General features: G+C 42.9%; 1 protein-coding gene across 2 annotated transcripts in view; it reads left to right on the forward strand.

The window, feature by feature from the left end:
• Nucleotides 1–12,367, forward strand: part of MAPKAPK3 (MAPK activated protein kinase 3) — an 83,947-nt gene that overhangs the window by 48,392 nt on the left and 23,188 nt on the right. The window contains exons 1-2 of one of the 2 annotated variants that reach the window (XM_066614713.1): nt 1,999–2,046; nt 11,602–11,741. In XM_066614713.1, coding sequence (XP_066470810.1) covers nt 2,035–2,046; nt 11,602–11,741 — 152 coding nt within the window. In that variant the 5' untranslated portion in view covers nt 1,999–2,034. Of the gene's footprint in view, nt 1–1,998; nt 2,047–11,601; nt 11,742–12,367 lie in introns of those variants that run through there. The other variant, XM_066614712.1, reaches the window with a different exon arrangement.

The raw sequence follows: 12,367 nt of genomic DNA on the forward strand, positions 1-12,367 counted from the left end.
ACAGCCTCACTGGATCAGGCCATAGGCCCATCTAGTCCAGCTTCCTGTATCTCACAGCGGCCCACCAAATGCCCCAGGGAGCACACCAGATAACAAGAGACCTCATCCTGGTGCCCTCCCTTGCATCTGGCATTCTGACATAACCCATTTCTAAAATCAGGAGGTTGCACATACACATCATGGCTTGTACCCCATAATGGATTTTTCCTCCAAAAACTTGTCCAATTCCCTTTTAAAGGCGTCTAGGCTAGACACCAGCACCACATCCTGTGGCAAGGAGTTCCACAGACCGACCACACGCTGAGTAAAGAAATATTTTCTTTTGTCTGTCCTAACCCGCCCAACACTCAATTTTAGTGGATGTCCCCTGGTTCTGGTATTATGTGAGAGTGTAAAGAGCATCTCCCTATCCACTCTGTCCATTCCCTGCATAATTTTGTATGTCTCAATCATGTCCCCCCTCAGGCGTCTCTTTTCTAGGCTGAAGAGGCCCAAACGCCGTAGCCTTTCCTCATAAGGAAGGTGCCCCAGCCCCGTAATCATCTTAGTCGCTCTCTTTTGCACCTTTTCCATTTCCACTATGTCTTTTTTGAGATGTGGCGACCAGAACTGGACACAATACTCCAGGTGTGGCCTTACCATAGATTTGTACAATGGCATTATAATATTAGCCGTTTTGTTCTCAATACCCTTCCTAATGATCCCAAGCATAGAATTGGCCTTCTTCACTGCCGCCGCACATTGGGTCGACACTTTCATCGACCTGTCCACCACCACCCCAAGATCTCTCTCCTGATCTGTCACAGACAGCTCAGAACCCATCAGCCTATATCTAAAGTTTTGATTTTTTGCCCCAATGTGCATGACTTTACACTTACTGACATTGAAGCGCATCTGCCATTTTGCTGCCCATTCTGCCAGTCTGGAGAGATCCTTCTGGAGTTCCTCACAATCACTTCTGGTCTTCACCACTCGGAAAAGTTTGGTGTCGTCTGCAAACTTAGCCACCTCACTGCTCAACCCTGTCTCCAGGTCATTTATGAAGAGGTTGAAAAGCACCGGTCCCAGGACAGATCCTTGGAGCACACCGCTTTTCACCTCTCTCCATTGTGAAAATTGCCCATTGACACCCACTCTCTGCTTCCTGGCCTCCAACCAGTTCTCAATCCATGAGAGGACCTGTCCTCTAATTCCCTGACTGTGGAGTTTTTTCAGTAGCCTTTGGTGAGGGACCGTGTTGAACGCCTTCTGAAAGTCCAGATATATAATGTCCATGGGTTCTCCCACATCCACATGCCTGTTGACCTTTTCAAAGAATTCTATAAGGTTTGTGAGGCAAGACTTACCCTTACAGAAGCCATGCTGACTCTCCCTCAGCAAGGCCTGTTCGTCTATGTGTTTTGAGATCCTATCTTTGATGAGGCATTCCACCATCTTACCCGGTATGGATGTTAGGCTGACCAGCCTATAGTTTCCCGGGTCCCCCCTTTTTCCCTTTTTAAAGATCCTTCCCAGACCTGTGTCCCTTCTTCAATAGTGAAAACCTTCTTCACTATTGGTTAAGCTCCAAATGAAATCTGCCCTGCCATACTTTTAATGACTTTTAATGGTATTTGGTCTTGTACTGTACTGCAGCGGTCCTCAAACTCTCAGGGAGAGTTTGGGACACTGTAAGTGCTGGTAGGGGAGGAGAGGGGTGGCAACATGATCACCCTGATTGTGCTGCTGCTAGGAATTGACAGGGTTTTTCACTTAACCTGAGGATCACAATGTACAACTGCCCACCCCACAATGCACATGGATTGTATAAATAATACATGCAGGAAGTGACAAGGCTTTCCTTTTCTGTATGGATGGTAAACAATTTCAGTATGAAGTAAGAGTTCACATCTTAATGTTGCTCTTGCCTGCCAAGAAACATTATGATTTTGGTTTTAGTCTCTCTGCTCCTGTGAACTGCAGTCAGTGCTTGTTAAGGTGCTGCTGTTGTCATGGGAGGCAGAGCTTTCTGCTCTGGAAGTACAGAACAGGCAGATGTGGAACAAGGTTTGCTGCTACTTTAGGATGCTTAATTACTAACCTTGCTAAATCCCTGCTTAGTCCTTGGTTTCTTTAAAGATTATAGTGATTGCTTTGGTACAAGGGATATCTTCACTAAAGTTAGCAGTTCCTTGTCTCTAATACAGACCAGTTCTCAAGTCTAAATATCCCTCATTAAATCTGAATGGAAAACCGGGGTATAAGAGCGGCGTTGGTTCCATCTAGGCCTACTTTATTTGCAATTATTAGTTATAAGCATACTTTTTGTGAACTCCTTATGTCGCTTTGTTGTTGTAATTGACTTTCTGCCTGAAGCAGTGATCCTTTAACCTTGAGTATTCACCAGCAGGAGTTGGTCTTTATCTGTGTATTAGCTAATGCATTTCATTGCTAGAACTCTGCTTTTTATACATCAGCATTGCCAACAACACACTTTTTAAAAGCTTCCTAAGCATAGGAATTCCAACTGAACTTGCAAGTAAACATGTTTAGAATTGACTGTTAATGCAGATTCTTTTGGAATATTGTCACTGATTATTCATCTGTGTGGGAGTGTATTAGCTGTCATGAGGAGGCTTTTTAAAAGGGGAAAACTTGTGCACAAAATATTCAGCAGCTCTGGATTTATTGCCCATTGTATTGATGTAATTCCCTAAATCAAGTCCTATCTTGGTGTTTTTCCATATCTAAAGGAAAAGGTGCAGGGCAAACGATTTTATACCCAACTCTGTGCATGTGCGTTCTGCTTCTCTCCTCCTCTCCCTCTTGAGATGTGCTTGAGAACAGAACGATTAATATATCATGTATCTGATACCTGAGCTTCCTGATATATGTTCCTATTTTCAAGGTCAAAAGATTGATAATGTTCAAAGCAAGCAGTAATCCTAAACAGGATCCTCTGTTGGGAGCTGAAACATTTAGAGAATAAATCGATGGGCTCTTCTTTTCTTAACTGTTGTGCTTCTTAACTTGCCAGATTTCATTTCACAGTCATTGCAAGGCCTATAGAAAGCCAAGTCTTCCAATGCAAGCAGAATATAATACCATTTAGCTATTGATGGGAACAAATCACAATAAGATATAATAATTTGTGTTCTTTTTGTTTTTTGTAGTGCACAGGTGATTTTTGGCAGCTTGTGCTTTGGTTGTTTCTGCAAGGAATTATAGCTTAACAGAGGTAGCTTGGAATTTAAAGTGGGCATTGGAAAAACCAGCATGTGTTTGAAGGATGTGGTACTAAAGGCTTCATTTGTGGGAGAAGAGGGAAGATGAGAGGTAAAAACCAAAGCTGCATTCTTCTTGTAGACCAACACTGGCCTACTTATGACAGCGGCAACGCCAAATAGATGATGAGTATAGAGGAGTTTCTCTTGAGCTCCTTTCTAGCTTAAGTATGTGTACATGACAACGATGGTAGCAGCAGCAGCTTGCTCGTGGCTGGCTGACAGTGAATGCTAGCTACTTATTGTGGAGAGCACATTGTGGTTTCTAAGCAACCCCTGATCTCATTCTTCAGCTGTTGCTGGGGCTTTGAGTTGCATCAGATGGCTGCTTAGCAACAACAAAGCATTCCCCTTTTCTGTCACTGGCGGGAAAACGTCCCCAGAATTAGTCCTTGGAGAAGTTAACCAGGAGAGACATGTATAGGTATTTGTGGGAAGTAGATTGGTTTCTTCTTTTGGAAGACCAGCATATATTGCTGGGAAACTCAAAACTACATTACAGAAATCCATCATTAATCTACTCAAGTGTGGATTTGGTATATCTGGAGAATTTACAGTTAAAACACACTCTCCTGCTTCAACCCTAAGATGCAGCACTGCAGAGGACTCATGGCAAAGAATTATAGTATTGAAGATTCAAGCTCATTACAATCTGTTGCTGTTCTTAAGCACTGTGTGGTCAAACAAAGCTATCTGAAATACTTGCTGGAGGTGGCCTTTAAATCTAGTTCTTGACATTTTGTAAGTTGCAAGAATTTTCTTTGCTAATTTCTGCAGTAACAGCAAAATCCTGTGATGGCGGAAGAAACCTCCACCACCTCCAGCTGTGGTGACAGCTTTCTTTTATATATAGTTTCTCAAACTCTGGGTCGTGAGCCAATTTCAAGCGGGTTCCCATTCATTTCAATATTTTATTTTTAATATGTTAGACTTGATGCTCCCATGGTATGTGACTGCATTTGGGGAAATGTTACAGCTCTGTCCTTTTTAACATACTATGCATATGCTTTTAACAGTGATAACAAATGGAACTTACTCCTGGGTAAGTGTGGGTAGGATTCCAGCCTAGGATTGTTAAAAATTTTCCTGCTTGATAATGTCACTTCCAGTGGGTCCTGACAGATTCTTATTCTAAAAAAGTGGGTCCCTGTGCTAAACATCTGAGAATCACTGATATATCTCTAAAGGCCGCTTCTTGTAAGATATTTTGAACTTGAGTACAGGTACCTTTATCAGATTATGCTCAGAGGTTACAGAAACAGTTTTTCCCTCATCAAAAATATTTTGATGGTGCAGTGGGCACCATTCCCTGCTGGGCTGGCAGACAGTTTGGGGGGACATGCACCCATGCCCCCCCCCCGGATCCGCACATGCATGGAATTCCATCAATAGGGTTCCCATTCCTGTAATTCTCGACCTTTCTTTTCAATGCTTTCTGCAATATCTTCCCATCTTCCCCCATTTCTGAAAGTTCCCTGCAACCTTGAATCTGACTTAAGACAGGGAGGAGCCATTATCCCCATAGTTTTTTTTTTTGTCAATAGGGATGTCAACTTCCCTATTAGACTGCATCTTGTCCTGGAGATGTATGTATCTAGTCCTAGATGATGTACTGTTGATAATTTGTGGAGACCTTGTTAAAATGTCCAAGTTTGCTTTTGGTACTGTACTTGCCTTGAGACTGATGCTGTTCCATGGAGATTCCAGACCAACCCTGGGGGGTTGGCTACTGTACTTTGTCACTGATGGTCAGGCCATCCAGTTTTAGAGTTCTGAACAGGTTTTGGCCCATCATATTGTTTGCTGAAGCAGTATTCTACTCTTTCCCCAAAGGAATGAATGCCAGCTGTGCATGCATAGGAAAGTCACAGGAGTTTACTTGAGGCTGCCATTAGGCTTAGAATTAAACTCCTGCTTCTGGTGCCATTAAGAATCAAGCCTATGACCATCTGTTTCTTGATCACACTAGAGTGTGACAGAATGTTGGTTGTGTGGGATACAATATTGGTATCTTTATCACTATCAAGAGGAAGTATCTTGGAACAAAGCTGAAACAGCAGGTTCTAAGGCCAGAATTGTATTTTATGTTTCTATTTCCTAATTATTTATTGGTCACAAATCTGTACTTCTAAACTTTTTTGCACCGGGAGCTGCTCTGAGCTTGCCAGTTCACCTAAATTGGCTGCTTGTGTAAATGAAAAAAATAGGGAGGTCAGACTCACCCATCTGCTTTCAGGAACTTGTTTATGTTATTCCTGCAGTACCAAGGTAGGTAGTTCTCAGTTGTTGTGACAGTTCATTGGTTTTGTTTCCACCAATACTAAGCATGGTGTAGCTGTTTCCCCTCCCTTTACGTAGTGGGTCTCATTCAGTGTCCATTGTGGAATGATTGCACCTATCTCCAGGATTATGACCAGGACATTATTTGGAGTAGGCATTTATAAGTTTTCCTTCCTGCATTTAATTCAGCTAGATGTTGGATTAAACTGTACAAATGCTAACTGAGTTTGAACAGACATACAAAGAAGCCTGAAATGGAGGTTGAAATGCTGTATCAATTGTTTTACGTTCTGTATGTTTCATGTAATGTTCTCAGTTCTGCAATGGTAAATTGATTCTCAAATACTATTCTGCTGTGCCATTTTTGGCTTCCAGAATTATATGGTATATTAACAGAAATGAAGTCGGTATGAATCGGGTAACTTAAATCAAGTGTTTCCTGGGAAATCTAGAGATTTTACTGCCTGTATGGCTCATTTCTCTGCTGCTGACACCTCCATATTGCAATTCTTGTCACTTGGAAAAGCACCTGGGCTTGTGGCCAGGAGATGAGAGGTGATAGTGCAGGAATCAATGTTTCAAAATGACAAAACGCAGTGTATCAGTAATGCTATTGTTGAGAGGAGGAAAGAGTTGTTTGGTAGTGACCCAAGTCCCCATATGTGTATTCCCAAAGTAGAAGGAGATATTGAGAACCTTGTTCTGTTCAACATCATTATCCTTGAGTTTTTATTTGTCTCAATCATGGGTGAAAGCAAGACAATCAAAAGTAAATATAAAAGTAAGTACAGTCTCAGAAATACTTTTTAGGTCCAAGCAAAAATCCAGATCTTATGTCAATCCTATCTATAAAATAAAGTTTTGTACCTAAGATAACATGGAAATAGAAATTGAATTCATCTAATTTTATTGTGTCAAAATGACTTTGTGGTATTTCTGTGCCATGAAGGCTACATAAGCTAGTTTCACTTGTACTTCTATCACTGCTAGTGAACTTTAAGCCCATGCTGATGTCAGCTAAGACCACAGTAAGCACATTGGTTGCTTCCAGTGCAATTGCATCCCCCACTAAGTTGGTCTTGACTGGGGATAAGACTTATTTGGAACATCTCCACCTGGATTAGAGGCTTAACTGCCACAGAGATGTGGACTTCTAAGCATTTTAAATAAACTGAATGAGTACCCTTGAAATCTTGTGGGCTCTAAGCATTTTAAATAAACTGAATGAGTACCCTTGAAATCCTGTGAAAGAATGGAACCTTACCACAAGCAAAGGTCCAGGATGATTCCTGCCACAGGTGTTCTGACAGTCACCAAAAAAAAAGCAGGGAATAACCAAAAACAGGGAGTGTTTCCAGGGCTGGCCCAGGACTTCCCAGCACTGGAGGCAATGTGCCAAACTTCCAAGTTTGAAACACTACAGGGACCTGGAGTGGCAGAAGGAGCATGGAGGAGATGAGAGTGGCAATCTAGAGCCTTTCTCTTCTTTTTCTGCTTCATGCCCATCTTGCTTTTCCAATCCAGGGACTGGAAGGAGAAGTAGTGGAAGCAGGCAAGCAAAGGTAGTCCCTACTAATCTGCTGCTTGAAGCGGCCACCTCAGGGCCCAGTCCCATTCAACTTTCCAGTGCTGGTGCAGCTTACCTGGAGGAGGCCTCCATGATTGCCCCTCCACTGCAGGATGCAGCACATGCCCCATTGGTACGGTTGCACCAGTGCTGGAAATTTGGATAGGATTTGCCCTCAATCTGCTGCATGGTTGGGTTAGTTCAGAATTTTCCTGGTTTCTTCCATGATTCCAGTACAGACACTTTCTGGATCGTTTGCCATGAGATGAACATGGCACATAGAGTTGCCTTATACTGACTCAGACCTTGGTCCATCTAGCTCCTTGTTTCCCAACCTGGGGTTTTCATGCCCCCAGGGCAGGCATTTCCATTTTTGTTTGGGATGCTACCCTCTTAAGAAGAGTAGCAATCCAACTGGGGACCCGTAGTTACTATTAGTATGGCATTTCTGGGTTCTCGCCATCAAATGCATAAGTAAAAAAGGGTTTTTTCCTTACTGGTGTTCGGTAGTGACGAGAATCTGAAAGTGCTGTCCAGGGCCAGGACTGCAGAATGCTGCCTTTCCCCCATCATGTATGGGGGGCCTTCTGAGGCCCAGAGGCTTTATCCAGAAACCGGTAGTGACCTTTCTAGGCCTTCAGAAGACCTACTGGGGCCAGGAAGGCCACGCTTTGTCTCCTCAGATGGCCTAAAAACATCATTTCTGGTTTTCTCCTAAAACTGGAAATGACGTTCATAGCTTGGTGGGGGGCGGCAGCATAAGGCACAAGGGTCAGGATCGCAATTGCGATGGCATGTGATGTGTGCCTATTAGGGTTCCTCTTGGAACTGCTACTTGTTGAGTGCTTGTCTTTGACTATATCATCTGGCAGCCACAATTTTTGTGAATTATGACATCCTGAATTGAATGCAACAAGTTCATATTGATGCTCAGCAGAACAATTCAATGACATAGAATTGTGCACAGAGCTCTCTTAATATAACTGAAAGTGTCATTGGTCATTCATGCCACATTTCATTTGCTGTCTATCATTTCCAGTTGATTCTCGTCAATGACACTGCCTAGCCAGTTGCCCCCTTTCTTGTTTTCTGCTTTGGTTTTGTCCCCCCACCCCCAATTAACACTTTACATCTGTTCCAGCAGGATTTCATTTTATTACCAGCTCATCACCTATCCTCTTTGATGTTTTCAGTCCCACTTAATTTTGCTGCATCGCAAACCAACAACGACAGAGTGTATCAACAGAAGACCAATGACTGAGCACTGTGAAACATTGCACATTATCCTTCCAAGCAATTATGGAAGTACATTTGTTTTTATTGGAGGGTGACTTTTAAATTAGTTGTTTCCTCTTATAGGGATTCCTTCTAATCTCATGTCTTAAGCATTCTAACTGGGACATTGGAGTCATAGAGTTTATAGGACTTGAACAACACAGTTGGAGAGGTGATAGCAAAGAGAAGCCTAAGGGGATGCTTCACAAACTTCGCTTAGACCTAAACCAGCTCCAAGGTTGGTTTCAGCATTGTTATGGTGTATGTGTCTCAGTGAACTTTCAGTTAGACCTTTAAGTGACAGGCCCAGATGCTGAAAGGAAAATGGAAACATCCACCATGACAGGCCCACAGAACTATAGCCAGACTAGTTTGTGGAAATGCAACAGTGTGAACCTATACTGGTGCCATTTCACACAGGGTCAAAATGTATTTAAAGATCTAAATGGAATTCTCTGTGTGGCTGTGTGTATTCAGAACCAGTTAATACACAGTATAAGAATATATGAAGCAAGTGGAGCTTTACCATTTTTAATCCCCCCCCCCCCCATGGACAAAAGCAGGAATGATGCTGAACGTATCTGCATGCAATAATACCATGGTGCCTATTTTTAATTAGCAAAATTTAAGAATACTAAGACCAAGTTTTGAGGCACCTTGCAGTATTTCTTTGTTTCTTTTTATGGTAGGCCAAAATATGTATTCATCTTGCTTCAGAAGAAGGAAGAACATGCCTGCTCTTTTTGAAAGACAAAACAAGTTAGAACTGCTTCATGCTTTTAGAAATAGTGCTTAAGTTCCCTTATTTGCATGTACCAAAGATGAGTGACTAAGGATGCAATCCCAATAGTTAGGTCGGCACAAGGGACTTAGGCTTGCAACTCAGGAGGGTCACAAACATGCCATAAAGCGTGTTTGCACCTCCTCGTGTGTCGGCTGGGCTGGTGCACAGATGTGTGCCAAGCCACAGAGGCCACTTCCAGCATCTGCACTGACATAGACCGGTAAGGCTGTGCCGGCTGAGCTTGACCAATGCAGGGGTCTGGAGAGGAAGCTGAGGGAGGTGTTCCGGGATGGGGGGAGGGTGAGCAGAGGATGTTCCAGGGGGTGGGTGGGGAGTGGGAGGCAGGACTGGGAGACAGCAGTTATGCCGGATCCCAACCCCATTCCCTGAGCAGCGTGGAGTGGCTCCAAGCTGCTCAGTTCTCCTTGGACTTGTGTCACCTCCTGAGGGCTGTGGTGGCTTACCCAGGGGTAACGGGAGTTTCCCCTTGCCTCTGGCTGAGCCGATTCTGGCCCCAATTTTGCGCTGGATACAGCGCAGACCTCCTGGCCTGCCTGTTCCAGTGCAAGATAGGATTGCACTGTTAGGCTGCAATCTTATGCACACTTTACTGAGAGTAAACCCCATTGGAGCCCATGAAACTTACTTCTGATTAGACAAGCATAGGATTGTGCTCTCGCTCTGTTTCTTCGTATCTCACGATATGCAGGACTGGCATCTGATGGCTGTCCCTCATTCCATTTTATCAAAAGCAGACATTTTTCCTGAACAAATGGAAAAAAACTATACCCTTGCAGTAAAGTGCTGTTTTATTGTGCTGAGTACAGATGTCATGTGGCTTCCTGAACCATGTACTCATCGTGGAAGAAACACTCGTGATACACTTCAGGTGTTGGTATATGTGTGTGTCTCTTTACCTGGACAGTATCTTTCGTGTAGGGAAAAAAGGCCATTGTGAAGTACTCCCCAGATTGTCCTGAGCCAGAGGTGTCTAAGCTGAGGGCTATGTGAATTCTGTAATTCCTCACAAGAATAGAAAAAACAGAGATTGGAGTACTGGCCACAGAATTCATGAGTATCTTGGCTTTGAGTTTTAAAACAAAACCCCATGTCTTCAGCTTTTGGTTGCAAAAGTATATTGGAAGGGTGGCAGACAGATTGCAAATGCTGAGGGATAGGCCTTCTGTGCTTTTCACAGCATTGTCTCATCCCATGACTAGGAGAAGCATAATAGGTGTGCAATTTTTTTTTGTTAAGCTTTCATCATTTATACATGTTGTAGAATTCAGATGTTTATGGCATCAAATTTGGGGTTACTTGTGATGCTAAATATTGAGGCTAGGGAGTTGCTTTTAGTGCAGAGAATGTATAGAGGGCTATGTAATAGTAAAAATCTCTGGTGCCGCTCAGAATATTTTCCAAGGGGATTTTGTGGGCCTTCTCCTAGTGCAGACATCTTCATGATTGTCAAAGCTAATTTCTGCTCTGATATATGCTCATGGTGAGTGTTAGTTGCAGTGCTTCAAAATAAAGCTGTTGTCGTATAGAAGAAGGGGACTGAAGCGTAAGAATAAGGCAGTGACCCTTGGAATGCCTGAGGTTGGTTTAACATTCAGGAAGCATATTTATACAGTCCCTGTATATTTAAACAATCCTTGTTTGCTTTAAGGCTCTGGAGTGCCCTTTGCAATTGCCAGTTTTTGTGCCAGCTATAGTGGAGTGGAAGAAAGGCAAACCCTTATATTTTCAAGAGATCTGAGACCTGTGACTCCATTCAGACTAGGTGTTGCAATGTTGTGAAGCCTCACTTTTGTCCTCACTTTTTTTTTACTTTTTTTGGCTAATTAAACCATAGATCTTGGAATGCATGTCTTCTTTTCTGAGGAGGTGGGCTTGGAACCAAGGCAACTCATGATTTATTTTGTGCCTACCAGAATGGGGAGTATGAGAATCAAACTGCCACTTTTTGTGCTGTTGGCTGAGACCCTCACTGTAAGGAAGGAGGGGATGTTACACCTGTGTCTCCGTTATCTACCTTTGCAGGCAGCCTGGCCAGCCAGCCTCTCTAGTTTGGACATTGGCCACTTGGCTTCAGAAAGTTGACTGTAAATCTAGTTTGAGCCACAGATGGTGCCTGAGAGCCCCAAGTGTCCCTAGCTTGCACTCGAGCAGTTTAAAGCAGCAACCAAAGATAAGAGTTAGTATCTTAAGAATATTCCAGTCAGCAGTGACGGTTCTGTTTTATGAAATTGTTGCCCCCAAATGCAGGACAACTGCTCAGTCAGTTGTTCATAATTGCTCTGAAAAAAAAATCTGCTCAGTGGGCTTCCATATTTGGTAATTTTACTATACCCTTAGAATTCTAAGGACAGCATGCAGAAGTTAGCAAAACAGGCAAGTCTGATAGTGTTCCTTTTTCTATCCCTTTGCAGCTCCTGTATGACAGTCCAAAAGCACGACAGGAGGTAGATCATCATTGGCGGGCTTCAGGTTGTCCCCACATTGTCCATATCCTGGATGTTTATGAGAACATACATCATGGGAAGAGATGCCTCCTAATCATCATGGAGTGGTATGGGCCAACTGTGTTCCTTTGCAGTGGAACCATGATTTGGAATTTTAATAAAATGTTATAAGAACGCCATTGTAAAGTGAAACACCACACTTCACTGGAAAACAGTGGTGGAGCATGTGGACATGCTCCTAAGAAGCTCTGACCAGCAGAGCTTTATGAAAACATTAAAAATCTTTTTTTTAATGGAGAATATCTTGGAAAAACAGCTTGTACCTGTTCATCTGTGCTGTATATGTGTAGCACTTCTCACATGTCATTCAATACTCTTTGTGTTAGTGAGTGGCTATTAGTGTTACAAGCACTAGAGGACTGGCTTAGTCCAAACCACCTACTCTTTGACCTTGTTCCCATGTGGTAAAGTCCCTCACTGATCAGAGTTTATTCTGGACCTGAAGAGAGTTGACGGCAACATCTTGTGGCAATCCACTCTAGGCAAGAGCTTGCTCTATTGAGATTTCAGCCACACTAGTGTAGTAAGAAGCACATAAAAACATCAGAAAAGCCCTGCTGGATCAGAACTATTCAATTTTATTTTATTATATGCAGCATTGTCTATTCTTGCTGTAGACCAGTGGAGGAACAAAAAGCAAGCTGTCCAAGAAAATAGGAATAATTGAATAACC

Source organism: Tiliqua scincoides, chromosome 2 (assembly GCF_035046505.1).
Source record: "Tiliqua scincoides isolate rTilSci1 chromosome 2, rTilSci1.hap2, whole genome shotgun sequence".
In the NCBI taxonomy this organism is placed as follows: Eukaryota; Metazoa; Chordata; class Lepidosauria; order Squamata; family Scincidae; genus Tiliqua; species Tiliqua scincoides.